General features: G+C 56.2%; 5 protein-coding genes across 5 annotated transcripts; 2 read left to right on the forward strand and 3 right to left on the reverse strand.

Annotated features, from left to right (window-relative positions):
• Positions 1–163: 163 nt before the first annotated feature.
• Positions 164–2,603, forward strand: BKA78DRAFT_258684 (onanonoxo-7-onima-8-eninoihtemlysoneda; the record flags this gene model as incomplete). Its single annotated transcript, XM_066885302.1, has 3 exons — positions 164–463; positions 506–2,372; positions 2,428–2,603. The coding sequence occupies 3 exons, from the start codon at positions 164–166 to the stop codon at positions 2,601–2,603; spliced, it is 2,343 nt and encodes a 780-aa protein (XP_066739451.1).
• Positions 2,604–3,668: 1,065 nt separating this feature from the next.
• Positions 3,669–4,734, reverse strand: BKA78DRAFT_300185 (sphingoid long-chain base transporter RSB1; the record flags this gene model as incomplete). The annotated part of the gene is made up of 3 exons (XM_066887157.1): positions 3,669–3,813; positions 3,874–4,455; positions 4,529–4,734. The coding sequence occupies 3 exons, from the start codon at positions 4,732–4,734 to the stop codon at positions 3,669–3,671; spliced, it is 933 nt and encodes a 310-aa protein (XP_066739452.1).
• A 1,912-nt stretch (positions 4,735–6,646) lies between these two features.
• On the reverse strand, positions 6,647–8,436 carry BKA78DRAFT_334059 (uncharacterized protein; the record flags this gene model as incomplete). The annotated part of the gene is made up of 3 exons (XM_066890163.1): positions 6,647–7,400; positions 7,541–7,722; positions 8,395–8,436. 3 exons carry the CDS (start codon positions 8,434–8,436, stop codon positions 6,647–6,649), a joined length of 978 nt encoding a protein of 325 aa, XP_066739453.1.
• Positions 8,437–9,740: 1,304 nt separating this feature from the next.
• On the forward strand, positions 9,741–11,513 carry BKA78DRAFT_258899 (putative steroid monooxygenase; the record flags this gene model as incomplete). Its single annotated transcript, XM_066885318.1, has 3 exons — positions 9,741–10,649; positions 10,693–11,326; positions 11,371–11,513. The coding sequence occupies 3 exons, from the start codon at positions 9,741–9,743 to the stop codon at positions 11,511–11,513; spliced, it is 1,686 nt and encodes a 561-aa protein (XP_066739454.1).
• A 1,031-nt stretch (positions 11,514–12,544) lies between these two features.
• On the reverse strand, positions 12,545–14,281 carry BKA78DRAFT_327415 (uncharacterized protein). Its single transcript, XM_066889510.1, has 3 exons — positions 13,624–14,281; positions 13,215–13,553; positions 12,545–13,168 (listed from the first exon to the last, which is right to left on the reverse strand). Exons 1-3 carry the CDS (start codon positions 14,075–14,077, stop codon positions 12,867–12,869), a joined length of 1,095 nt encoding a protein of 364 aa, XP_066739455.1. The 5' UTR covers positions 14,078–14,281; the 3' UTR covers positions 12,545–12,866.
• Positions 14,282–14,333: the final 52 nt, after the last annotated feature.

The raw sequence follows: 14,333 nt of genomic DNA on the forward strand, positions 1-14,333 counted from the left end.
ACACCAACCATTCAACACCAACAGAATAGTCTTTCCATCCCAACCATTCAGCTTCCTTTGACCCGACGCCCTGCAACGTCATTGGCCCGTGTGTCGTATCCGCCTCACATCGCCAATTGTTCGTCCTCATGCCGTCAAGTGCCTAACAATCGTTTCGTCCACCATGGCGGCCGGCGCAGTCCTCTATCGCAACCTGCGCACCTTTCAGATCTGGGGCGCCAACACAGAGGTCGGCAAGACTGTCTTTTCGACGGTGCTGTGTAACGCCGCCCGCGCCAAGAGAGACCGCGTCCAGTACATCAAGCCCGTGTCGACTGGCAACATTGAGGATGCAGACTCGAGCCACATTCGCAGGTTCGCTGTCGACCGCCATCTCGACAAAGACGACGCCTTTTCCAGCCTCTGTCTCCACCAATACGAACTTCCCATCAGCCCCGACAGGGCCGCCGCCGTCTCGAAACTGGTGCGTCGACACGTGATTTGATGCGCTCTGCTGACTCTTCAGCACATACCCCAAGACGACGCGCTGCTGACCGAAATCGCACAAGTCCTCTCCCAGCGCGCTGAGCTTGGAGGATGGGCGTTTATCGAGACTGCCGGCGGAGTGCACTCGCCCGGTCCAAATGGAACCTCGCAGGCCGATCTCTACCGTCCGCTCCGCGTCCCGGCTGTGCTGATTGCGGACTCCAAGCTAGGCGGCATCTCGCAGACCATTGCCGCCTACGAGTCGCTCAAGATTCGCGGCTACGACGTCGAGTCTGTGTTATTGTTTGAGGACGACTACTACCAGAACGATCTGCAGCTCAAGGCCTATTTCAAACAGCATGGCACCCCGTGTAGGACCCTGCCCAAGCTGCACGCTCCGCAGCCTTCCAAAGAGAAGGATGAGGAGCTGATGCTGCGGTATTACGAAAAGCACAGCCAGAGTCCCATCATTGAAGAGATCCTCGCCCACATGAAGCAGCGACATGACGACCGCATCAAGAATCTCGAGTCCATGCCGAGCAGGGCTCACAGCAAGATTTGGTACCCCTTTACGCAGTCGACGATGCTGTCTCCTGAAAAAATCACCGCCATCGACTCGGCGAGGGGGGATTACTTCCAGACTCTCCAAAAAGGAGATTCTCTCCTCAGGAGCTCGTTTGACGGCTCTGGTTCCTGGTGGACGCAGGGACTTGGCCACGGAAACCCCCAGCTGATGCTCGCCGCTGCATACGCCGCCGGCCGCTACGGGCACGTCATGTTTGCAGAAGCGGTCCACGAGCCAGCTCTCCAGCTTGCTGAGATGCTACTCGGCTACCTGTCCAACCCGCGTCTCTCGCGCGTCTTTTACTCGGACAATGGCAGCACCGGCATCGAGGTGGCCGTCAAAATGGCCCTCCGCGCCGCCCGCATCCGCTACGGCTGGGGTCCTAATGAGAAGCTCGGCGTGCTCGGCTTGAGTGGCAGCTACCACGGCGACACCATGGGGGCCATGGACTGCTCGGAGCCGTCGACGTACAATGAAAAAATCGAGTGGTACGAGGGCAAAGGCTTCTGGTTTTCATATCCAACCGTCAGCTGCGTCGACGGGCGCTGGACCGTCGCCGTCCCGCCCGCCCTGCAGCAGCACTTTGGCGCCGACAAGCCGTTCCGCAGCCTGGCCGACATTATGGACTTGGAGCGAAGGGAGGCCGGCCGCGAGTACGAGCAGTACCGCGTCTTCATCACGCAGACTCTTAAAAAACTGCGCGACGAGGGCCGCCGCTTCGGCGCGCTGCTGCTCGAGCCCGTCGTCCTCGGCGCGGGCGGCATGATTTTTGTTGATCCGCTATTCCAGCGCGCGCTGGTGTCGGTCGTGCGCAGCTCGCCGCAGCTCTTTGCCGACGACGCGCACTTCCCCAGCTCATCAAGCGCGTGGACCGGCCTGCCCGTCGTCTTTGACGAAGTCTTTACCGGGCTGTACAGGTTGGGGCGGCGCTCTGCGGCGAGCCTCCTTCAGGTCCACCCCGACATTTCGGTGCACGCGAAGCTGCTGACGGGCGGGCTGCTGCCGCTGTGCGCGACGGCGGCGAGCGAGGACATTTTCCGCGCGTTTGAGAGCGACGACAAGAGCGACGCGCTGCTCCACGGGCACAGCTACACGGCGCACGCGGTGGGCTGCAGCGTGGCGATTGAGAGTCTGAAGGAGATGGATAAGCTGGACGCGACGGGCGCCTGGGACGCGTTCAAGAGGACGTGGACAGTCACGCAGGAGAGCAACGACGACAAGCCGGTCTGGAGCGTCTGGGACAAGTCCTTCGTCGAGGAGACGAGCGGCCGCGCGCGCGTCGACGCCGTCTGGGCCCTTGGCAGCGTGCTGGCCATTACTCTTAAAGACGTGTCGGGTGCTGGTGAGTCCACACATCCTCATCCACCTCCTCCCTCCACCATCTAACTATTGTGTAGGCTACAAATCAACCGCCGCCAAGGACGTCCAAGCGGCGCTGTTTGCGGGCGACGCCCCCGAGTGGAACGTCCACTCGCGCATCTTGGGCAACGTCATTTACTTCATGGCCGGGCAGACGTCGACGCAGGAGTCGGTGCAGAGGGTTCAGGAGGTTTTGAGAAAGGTTCTTGTTTGAGCGTGCGTGTAGTGAGAGTTGTAATGAGCCACGACCACTGAAATCTTGCTTCGATGTGTTGTTGCGTTGTGTTGGATATTCTCTTTCAGGGGTTTGGGTTTACCGACAATGCGGGAGTGTGAGTGGGAAAGGAACTAAAGCCAACCAGCCAACGTCTATTGTATCCTATCCTGTTGTCAAGGTGGCGGAGCTTGGTGGTTGGTCGCAAGTCGACCACATGCGTGCGCAAACGACCTTTCCACAACACAACAATCGCGTAGTAGAAAGAATCTTTGTTTTCCAGCGCCGTACGTGTCTGCCACCCCATGGCGAGCTGCTGCCCAGCCATCCGCAGTTCCTTGATTGCAACAACAAGGAAGACGTCGACTTGGCTAGAAGGTAGGTACACATGTGGGTAGTTAGCCAGCCACGCATTGATTGCTCCACCATCCATCCTCCACGCCTTGATTCCTGCTGCACCACCCACCTCTTTCCGATATAAAAGAAAAAGTTTTCTCTCTGCCTCTCGAGAGAGACCCTTTTGCTTTTGCCATCTTCTCCTCACCACCATCCATCAAACTAACCACCAGTTGACCGTCTATCTATCCATCTACCCCTGTAGATTATTGCAAAGCACACCTTTAACGACAGCATGGGCGCCTCATCCTCCAAGCAAAAGCGTCGGCGTGCCGAACAAGCCCGCAACTCGGACCTGCACCCGCACCCGCAGCCCGTGTACCGGCGCAGTTGTCGCCGCAGTTATTATGAGCCGGCGCGCGACGGCTCGGGCAGGTGGGAGGCCTACGATCGCCCAAGACGGCGAGCGTGCCGCGGAGCGTGAGGAGGGACAAGGGGAAGAAGAGGGCGAGGTGATGGGGAGGGGCAGGGGGCAGATTGACAAGGCGTGAGCTCGTGACCAAGCGGGCAAGCCGGGGGCGATGAAGATTTGAAAATCAGGGGGGTTGGCTTCAGCTTCTCCTACTACTCAACTTGGTTCAAGCTTTTTGAGTATTTCGAATGGGATACACCAACTCTTGAAAAAACCCCTCAAAACTCCCTGGAAATAAAATACTACCACAGCTACACCTACACCTTGGGGTAGTAGTGGTACGTGTCCATCTCGGCCCCCACCGACGTTCCCACCAGCCCGTCCGAGAAGTCCACCTTTGGTATCCGGAGACAGTACCCGGGGTGCAGAATTGTCTGCGCCACGACGGCAATCAGGCAGGGGCTGTCGGTTCGGCAGCATCAGCAAAATGCGCTCCTCCTCGAGGACGAGGAAACAACTTACACGGTATCCAAGGCAATGAAAAACGTCTCGTTGGTCATAATGTCGCTCCGCCAGCCGTCGTCAAACTCGGCCATGCGGAAGCCGCACCGCGTCAGGATGGCCACGTACGCCAGCGCCATGCAGGCGAGGAAGCAGCGGAAGCTCCACGTGCCGCGGAGGGCTTTTGTCTGCGGGTTCAGCTCGCGCCGGTGCGCTACCACCCGCACAAAATACCACGTGGCGCACCCCGCAAACACGCCCAGCGTCGTGATCTGGAATGCCATGCCGCCCTTGATAATGCGGACCGCGTCAAATAAGATCTTGGGATTCTGTTTGGCCGCCATCGCGCTGCCGATGGCCTGACACACGATGCTGACGACGTCGGAGGACACGAAGATCCACGTGTAGAGCGACGGTGGGCGGAGGACGCTGTACTGTGGCCCGAAGCACAGCACGAGGTGCTTGAGATTCAAATAGATGCCGGCGGCGAGGAAGGCGGGCGCGATGGTCAGGCAGATGACGGCGGCTTGGAAGCCCTGGTGCGAGTAGGGGTTGTAGTGCATGGCGACGAGGCCGAGGCTGCCGAGGAGTTCGAGGGCGCATCTACAAACAACACACGGTTAGCTGCTTGTCGAACGTTTTTTCTTTTTAAAACCACGCTCGTTGATCGACTTACCCCACGCCCACGGCCAAAAGATAACTCCACGTGCGTTTGTGCAGGCCCATGATCAGCTGCGAAAGCATCGCGCACGCAAACACCAGCCCCGCAAACGCGTTCATATGCAGCGACGGCGCGTAGCCGTATATCGAGCCCTCGACGGGACAGTCGGGGCCCACATCTTCGCAGTAGGGTAGGAAGGGCGTGTGTTGTGCGTCGGGCATGGCGGAGGACGTATGTGTTCAGAGGGAGACAAAAGAATGACTGAACAGTTAGAGAACGAAAACAGGATGACCACGAGCAGAAAAGAGCGACTGTGGTGAGGAAGCTTTTCGAAAACGAGGTTGTGGGAACGTGGAAGTGTAGTGGCAGTATATACAGCCACCCTCCAAGCTCAACTCACTTCATCGTCCCACCACAGCCCGCCGTTAGCAGACCGTTACCCTCTTAATTACGCGCAGCTCTTACCCCAGCTGGACCCTCGGCCAAGCGTGCCCTGAAGTTTCGAAACAACCATCTATTCCCTGTCCCCGCCGCGTACCTGGCAGCGCGGAGGCGCGCCCCGTGTCTCAATTGGCTGGGGGTAGCCAGAGGCTCCCAGCTGCGTGGCGCAGGGCTGAGGCTTGCGAAGAATCGACTTGCTGTGCAGGCGTTGTGCAGGCAAAAAGTTGTGCATGGTGCTGGCTGGGTTGGCGGGCTGCCCTGAGGCGTCGTGTGTGGCAGGCTGCGTCTACCTCAAAGGTCCTGCTGAAGAGGTGTAGTAGAGTAGGGCGGTGTTGAGCTGTCAGTCTGTCACTCTGCTACCTGATCAGCAGCATCACCAGTCCATCATCGCGCATACTCCAAACTTCGCCCAACCTCGCGATCCGCATCTTGCAGTCACTAGAAGCTTTTCTTGCGCCCGGATCTCGACCATGCAGCTCATACGGCGCTGCCTAAGAATAAGAGTACAAACTTACTCAAGACAGGCTGCCCGACGAGGCAACGTCTTTTGCCCAGAACAGCCTTTGCCACGGCCCGCCAAAACCTTAATCGCGCCCGCCATTTTCTCGTCCAATTTCGCGTGGGCGGTGGATGAGGCTGCGCAGAGAAAGGGCTGTGGTCGTTCTTGAAGCAAGTACGCGTGGTTGTGAATTGGCAAACGAAAAGCGTGTGTGCAGGATCGACGAGACTGCGCTGTGCAGTGAGTGAAGCACCGGCGATTTTTCACCGTCATCTCAAGCTGGGACTGTGGTACGTCATTGCTGCGCGCTCTTTGATTAATCGAGCACGCGGAGCCGACATGGATAGCCTCTTCGGTGGACAAGGTGGTGCAGACGGGTAAAGACTCTCTGACAACATGATTGGGCGCGCAAATTGCAGACGAAAGCTTGCAACGACGGACGGCAATGCGATGCACGTTTGATCTCATATGTTGATGACCGAAATGATTGTATTGCTACGTGATTGAAGGCTTAAAGACGCGTCTGGTCGCCGTTGCTGTCGTGAAGCGAGTCGTAAGTTTGTGGTTTAGTTGCCCTTCTGCAGTTCGTCAGTTCGTGCCTTGGTGTCTAATACGAGCGGGAAATCATACGCAGGCGCCGCAAGTACACTGGCTCTTGTCGCAAGAACAATCGGCGGGGCCGGAACAGTTGCAGGTGGAGCCACAGGCGCAAGGCATTTTGATCTGGCGTTGTTGATGTAGTTGTTCGAGGGGAACGTTGATTGAATGATTTGTTCAGTTTGACGATTCAATGGCTCTTATATTCTTCAGGTGCGCGAAAAGTGCGCGACCAGCCGTCATTGATGCCAGGACAAGTACTGCACGTCGCACAATGGACGCAAGACGGCTGGTCGAGCTCCCTTCCTGAGAACAGCGAAACTTTGCTGCAGTGAGTGATTTGTGCGTGCCGCGTTTCGTGGTAGCATCCAGCGCTACTGCTCCAAGCTTACCCTTCTTGGACGAGCTCGACGCATGCCTTGCCCAAAGGATTCTGGTTCTGGCTTGAAGAAGACGTTGCCCTTGTGACTATTCTCTTTCGAAAAGGAGCTAATGGTTGAAAAGGTAAGCGACCAGAGACATGATGAAAGAAAATCTTGGGATTGGCACTTCCGCTGCATTCTAGAACCCTGCAACCTGAGAATCGGGCACAACATTTACTCGGCATGGAGCACCCCCCGATACCTCATTCGCCCCTCTTCAAGCGTCCTGAAAGCTTCGGCCACACCATCCCTCGTCAGAGGAAAGTGGCAAGTCCAAGGTTTGATTCCGTGCCTCGCGACAAAAGCCAACATGTTCTGAAAGTGCTGTCTCGATGCTTCCGTCGAGGCAATGATTCTGAGACCGGGAAGAACAAACGGCATGTACGGGATTTCAATTGGGCTTTGCTGGATCGTCATGCACACGATTCTGGCACGACGGGCCAACAGCGGAATCAAGCCGGCGAGGGATGGAATCTCGTTTGCGCAGAGCAAAAGGACGTCAATGGGAGAGGATTCAACAACCTTGTCCGCAAGACTCTTGGTCTGCTGCTCCTGCTCCAAGAGGATGAACTCGTCCGCTCCCATCTCTTTTGCATCTTCTTTCTTATCCGGCGTGTCCGAAATGGCCGTCACGGCACATCCCATTGCCTTTGCAAAAAGCACAGCCATGTGGCCAAGTCCGCCAATACCAACTACACCGACACGATCGCTCGGCTGTGCCTCTGCCGCCATGAGAGCTTCATATGTACTGGCGCCGGCGCACATGAGCGGTGCCGCGTGTTCAGACGCAATCGCGTCTGGGATACGGTTGACAAAGGTGCGGTTCTTGATGGCAAAATTTCCCATTGAACCTTGGTCGAGCTCGCCAAACGCGAATCCACAAGCGTCGGCGCAGTATTGCCGGTAACCTTGGACACATACCTTGCAGCTGCCACAGGACTGTATCTCGTTAACGATGGTCGGGTTGGAGGAGAGAGCGACGAACGTGGTGAAGCCATCTGCGAGTGTCAGTGAGATCTTGGAGACTCGCGAAGACGGTGAAGATCTTGGAGAATTCGAAAGACGTACCCCCATCCCACTCTTTCTCCAATCTTGAGGTCTTTGACACCAGCGCCGAACTGGACCACTGTGCCTACACCTTCATGACCCAGACCGCAGCCCTTTTCCTTGGCGTGGACATCGGTGTAGCAGATGCCAGAATGTGTGGTTTTGATCAAGACTTCATCGTGGCCGAGCTCACGGGGCGCGGACTTGATTACGAAGCCTTGTTGAGAGTAGCGATACGTTTGGATGTCGTAGGAGCTGGGGTTCTGGTCAGTCATTTTGCGGTGGTACAGGCGCCACATGGAGCTGTCGCGAGGGGTTCACGACGTCATCAAGTGTTAGGTAAGCAAGCCATTCAATTGACAACGACCAGACTCGATCCACATCGCTAACCCTCCACCAAACTCGACGGCAGTTTCGCGTATTTCGACACCTCACTCAATGCGTCCTTCCAAACCAATCCTTGCATCTCGAGTCCGTCGACCGAATCCATGAAAGCAGGTCTTGAATGTCAGCACGCGATCCCAAAACATGACCACACTCACTTTTGCTCGACTTGATTCTCATAAAACTTTCCATGGGACTCGGCACCAGCGACGGCGACCATGTACACCACAATCCACGCACCCTGCTCCGTCGAACGCGCCGTAATGGCTTTGAGCAGCACCATTGGATAACGGTAATAGAATGGAAGCGTGTCGACGATTTTGGAGTGCACAAGACCCGGGCAGACCATGTTCAGAATGACTCGATTCGGCTTGATCCGTGACGACAGCTCCCTGAGAAACATGTACGCGATTGCCTTGGTGTCGGCATACCGTTGATAGGAGTAAAAGTTTTTGTCCAAGTGTTCAATTACATTGGTCTTGACTGGATACCATCGAAATCTGCTGAGGAAAAGAGCCCGGCTGCCGACCCATGTGACTCGAGAAGGTCCAGATTTTTCCGCCGTGGATTCCAACAAAGGAAGAAGCTGCAGAAGCAGCAAAACATTGGAAAGGAAATTGACCTGAAGCAACAGTTCATGCCCAGATGGAGCCCATTGGAGATTGACGTTGCCAATCGCCGCATTCAGTATTAGGATATGAAGATCCTGGACCTCTGTCTGGACCTGGGAAACGAAATCGGACACGCTCGTGTAGTCGGCCAGATCGAGCTTCATCACCTTGATCCTGCTGTTGTCGTCCTGGAGGCGTCTTTTCGCATCTTCACCCTTTTCCAAATTTCTCACAGCCAGAATGACGTTGGCTTTGAATTGAAGGAGTTGCCTGGCACATTCGAACCCAATGCCTCCGTTGGCGCCAGTCACGATGGCCGTTTTGCCGGAGAGGTCGACATTTGGCAGCGGATTCACTTTTCCTTGGATTTGAAAGAGAGGCATCGTTGATCCCCAGCGGAGCGAAGCGGAGTCTGGGTATAACCGTGAAAGGGGAGTTGTCGCTTCCCGCGGTTTTCAGGTGTGCACTTGTCGCATCACGAGTCGCACTAGCATACCGCAACGGTACACAATGCAGCGTTGCTCTACAGCGGGGCCGCCGTCTGATACTGAGCCGCGCTAAGAACGCAAGCTTCAGGGATAAGCATTGTGGTTCGGAGACTTCCGAATTCGGGCCGTGACGTCAAGAGGGTGCCGCAGTCACCATTCTCTTCAGTCTCCAAAACAGCAGGGGAGTTCTTTTCGAATTTACATCATGTCACAGGTCTTCTTCGACATGGCGTCAAACCAATTACAGACCTTCTCATATTCTTCAACATGGCGCAAAGATCTTCAGGGTCGCTCGGCACCTTCCTTCCGGTGATACCAGTCTCATCTTCACGGTCATACCCAGACTCCGCTTCCGCTGGGAACCAACAAGTGGACTCACTCTTCAAATTCAAAATCATACCAGAAAAAACAAGCTTGGCGTGCGGGGGATGACAGGCTTGACGACTCCCCGCCTCAACCACGACGTCAACCTGGATTGTTTGGCGACCCCGCACACGCGTCAGAGTTAGCCGTACGACCGCAATTGGCACATGAGGTCGGCCTAGCCAGATTTGGAAAGGTGATGTGCATGTCATAGTCCACACGAGCAGTGATATGCTTCGAATTCCTCTGATCCGTGTTGGAACCTCATGAATTCTCCGCATCTGCGAGGACTTCCTGTCAGCCGAACCAGTATATTTACAAGAGAGCAGGTCGAAAAATGTTGCTCCTCAAGCTTCTCGAAGTTGTTTGAACACAATGCCTCCCATCAAGACTGAACTTTCTGAATTCGCCTACCGGCCCTCGGACAAGTATCCCTACAATGACAACCTCGACATTGATGCCCTGATTGTCGGTGCCGGGTTTGCGGGCACCTACATGCTCTACGAGCTCCGAAAGCGCGGCTTCAGGACCGTCATTTACGAAGCTGGCAATGGCTACGGCGGCACCTGGCGCTGGAACAACTACCCCGGCGCGCGCGTCGACTCGGAAGTGCCCGAGTACGAATTGAATATTCCAGAAGTCTACAAGGACTGGACGTGGACGACCAACTATCCCAACTACGAAGAGCTGCGGGCCTACTTCAACCACATGGACAAGGTGTTGGACATGTCAAAAGACACTGCCTTTGGGTCGGTCGTTGTCGACGCCCAATTCAACGAAAAGGAGGGCAAGTGGCACGTCAAGACGGCTGATGGACGCAACGCCAGGGCCAAGTACCTCATTGTCGCCGCGGGCTTTGCTGCGAAGCGTTACGTCCCAGATTGGCCGGGCATCGACAAGTTCAAGGGCTTCATTGCCCACTCGTCTTTCTGGCCGGATGAGGGGGTCGAGGTCCACGGTAAGAGGTGTGCCGTGATTGGAACCGGAGCGTCGGGCGTCCAGGTTGCTCAGGAATGGGGACCGATGGCTGGAGAACTCAAGGTATTTCAACGGACGCCCAACTTGACAGTGCCAATGGGAAAGAGGCCACTCTCGAAGGAGGAACAGAACAATTCGAAGCAGTTCTACCACCGACTCTTTGAGCTTCGCGAGCATTGTTTTGGTGGGTTTCTCTTTACATTCAACGAGAGAAACACCTTTGAAGACAATGAGCAAGAGCGAGAAGCGGTCTACAGGAAGCTTTGGGAGCATGGTGGGTTTGGATTCTGGTTGGGAAACTACAAGGTGAGCGTCTCGTGAATTGTATTACTGCTGCTGACATTCCCAGGACATGCTGTACGTCGAGGAAGCCAACGACGAGGCGTACAAATTCTGGGCCAAGAATCAAAGAGCGAGGATCCACGACCCGCGCAAGAGGGATCTCCTCGCACCCCTGAAGAAGCCGCACCCGTTTGGCACCAAGCGGCCTTGCCTCGAGCAAAACTTTTACGAGCAGTTCAACCGGCCAAACGTCGACGTGGTTGACCTTCGGGGCAACGAGATCAAGGACATTACCGAAAAGGGCATTCTTATGGAAGATGGCACCGAGCACGAGTTTGACGTCATTTGCATCGCCACCGGCTTCGACATCACCACCGGCGGCATGACCAACATGGGGCTCCGCGACATCAACGGCAACACGCTCAAGGACCAGTGGAAGTCTGCCGCGGTGACGTATCTCGGCACGACGGTCCCCGGCTATCCAAACATGTTCCACACGTACGGACCGCACGGGCCGACGCTGCTCTCCAACGGGCCGTCGACGATTGAATGCCAGGGCCGCTGGATCGCAAACTGCATGAAGCTGATGGAACGCGAGGGCGTCAAGTACATCAACCCGACCGCCGAGGCGAGCAAGCAGTGGAAGGACAGGGTCAACCAGCTGAGCGACGAGACGCTCTTCCCGCGCGTGATTGACTACGGTGTGTACTCTTCTGAACTTACTCTGCGTGAGCTGACAATGCAGGCGTGCACTCGACCTACATGGGCGGCAGCATCCCCGGCAAGGCCTACGAGCAGGTCAACTACCCCGGCGGCATCCCGCAGTACGGAAAGGAGCTGCGAGAGAAGCTGCCAGGCTTCAAGGGCTTCCATGTGGTCAAGGTCTGATCACTTTCTCCCTCCTCTTCCTGCCTGCTCTCCCGTGATACCTCTATGCGCGCGTGTGTTTGTTTCTGACGCGTTATGTTGTCGTAGGACGAGATTCAGCATTCGCCCCGTCTTTGATTGCTTCAGTGAGTTGACTTTCGTATCTTTGGGTGCCGAGAAGGGTGAGAGAGACGCTGGTGTTTGAGTTCACCTCCACAGTGAAAATTCACAAGTCGCGACTAGGTTACGGTCAATGAAGAATTGTTTCTCGAATTTTCGCCATCTGCAAGTGATCAGTGATGCCGCCACGGTCTCATAGTGATGCGACTCTTGTCGACTGTTGTGTAGCGCGGCAACAATGCCCCCTTTGACTGACAAACTCAACCCAAGGCTCAATGCAGTCAGACTCTAATGTAGTTGACGCGGACGATTCTCGAGGGTGTGAATCTCCCAAGTCGCTGTAGTGAGGTTGCGTGGAGACGAGGAGGTATCGTCTCGCGACGCAGTGATCTGACCGTGCCTTTTCCCTCCAATTCCACCACCTTCACCACACCACACCTCTCCACACGCTCCTCCCCACACTCCTGTCCGACCATGCCTTCACGTGAAATTCCGAAATCGGGTGGTCCGAGCGCCTGATTGGTTGGTATATAATTCTTTCTCTTTTGCTGAGCAGCTCAGAGCAGTCAATCCTCTCGGACGCTCAGGCTGAAACCCGAAACTTCAAGCCACCCACTTCTTGTGCTGGTTGGTCTTTGTGAACGCGACTACTTCCCTCTACTGTTTCGTTCTTTCGTTTTCCGCTCTCTGGACGGACGCTGGGCGAGGTCTTGGGGCGGTGGTGAGGACATGTTGGCGTCATTGTCTGGCTGTGCTGATGAAGGGCGTCGTCTTGGGGTTGTTCGAGTGCATGATGACTGGTTGTGATGCACACCCTACAGTGGGTGAGGAAAGAAATTGCTAATCCGGGAATCTCTGTCACCAAAACACGTAGAGACGTGGAGCTCTCAAGCGCTTGATGCGTTCAACATAGAGAGAATTTTTCTCTTAATGGGTAATCACAGGGAGCATTCAAGCGCTTGCGTCTGAAGGTGGTGCGACGACTTGAAGCTGCGCCTGTGTTGAATTTCTTTCCTCACCTGCTGTGACCCGACGCGGACGGTGCAAAAGGGTTGGCTCTCCTGTTGCGACTCGAAGCTCCGAATAATCAGACTTTTTCGAGTGCCTGCTCCATACCAAGTCTTCTGAAAGCAGGCTGGAAAAAAAAACCACACGACCTTCACTTTCACCACAAAGCCATGGCAAATAGCTTCATTTTGTATGTGAAGGACCCGACCGGATATCGACAGTCTATATTAAAGCAACCGCAACCGCCTACGCACCAGTCCCCAACTTTCCAATACCATCCCGAATCCTCTCCTGCAACCAGTGAGGGAAGCCCCTGATGCCGCTGACCGAGGACAAAAACTCGGGGTAGAAGAGCTGGCCGCCGCGGCAGCTGAGCACCTGCTTGACCATGCCGGCCGCAACCACATCCGGCGTGAGCAGCGGGCCCTGGTGCTTTTCAATGTGCGCCGCGTGGTCGGCGACGAGCGGCGTGCGCGTCCAGTTGGGGTGCACTACGGTAGTGTGGACATGCGGCGCGGCGTGGCGGTGCCGGAGCTCTTGGGTGAGGGCTATTTGAAGTTAGACGATGCCTGCTAAATAAAGGGGATGTGCTACCTTCGTGAAAGGCCAGCGCGCCCGCTTTGGTGGCCGCGTAGTCGGCTATGCTGGGGCAGGCCACGAAGCTGGCCATGCTGGCCACGGTCACAATGTGCCCCTTGTCCTGCTTGATCATGGCCGGCAGGAACTCGCCCACCGTGTACCAGTGGCTGAGCAGGTTGACGCCGAAAATCTTTTGCAGCTGGCGCGGCGTCGTGTCGACGATGGTGTGCGCGGAGCCGATTCCAGCGTTGTTGATGAGAATGGTCGGGTGCCCAACCTTGCTGCGAATCGTCTCGGCGGCATTGTGGACGGCGGTTGGGTCGGTAATGTCGCAAGTTTGGAAGTGGATGTTGTCTGGGGATGTTAGTCTTGTCCTGGACTGCGCTTGCCAAAAGTCTTGCTCTGGGATTCCATTCCAACTTACAGCCCTTGAGCCTCTGCGGCAGTGGTTGGACGTCCAAGACGGCAATTCTGATGCCCTTGTCTGCCAGGCCCTTGACCACCAGCTCTCCAATTCCGCTGCAGCCTCCAGTGACGACGGCAAGCTCTTGGGACCAGTTCCACCGCGAGGAATCAGACGTCAGACTCCAGCCATTGGTCGCCATGCTGTTGAGGAGGGAGTTCAAGGTGTTGGCGATTCCAAGGCCAAACAGCACCTTGAGCGCGGTGACGACGGTGGCATTGTCCAATGGTAGACGGTCGAGCTGTTGGAGCAGAGGTCCTTGGATGGCGTTTGGCGCAACCGCGAGAGCCCACAGGAGCGGACCAGTGACGATGGGGTTGAGCAGGGCAGCGCGCGGCGCGGCGCCGAGTTGCAGGAGGCGCTGAGAGGCTGCAGACATGGCGGATATGGCTTGCAGGCAGTTTGTGAGGAACATGTTGGCTATAAGTGCTCCCCCAGGCAGCTGATTGGAGCATGGGAAAGCCTGCGAAGCTAATGTGGTCGACTTCAGGTGCCTCGGCAGCCCTGTCGACTCGGCGGGGAAAGATCTCGGCCGTAGTGGAGGTCGAGGGCCGTAGTGTAGGTCGAGCGGGCCGCACCACTGATGGTAAGAGGAGTTGCGGCCATGGCGGCAGTTGATGTCGTGGAGAGGTGGTCGGTGGTTACACGTGAAGTTGGGATTCGCTAAGACC

This window comes from Phyllosticta capitalensis, assembly GCF_038381095.1.
Source record: "Phyllosticta capitalensis strain CBS 128856 chromosome Unknown BKA78scaffold_12, whole genome shotgun sequence".
Classification (NCBI taxonomy): Eukaryota; Fungi; Ascomycota; class Dothideomycetes; order Botryosphaeriales; family Phyllostictaceae; genus Phyllosticta; species Phyllosticta capitalensis.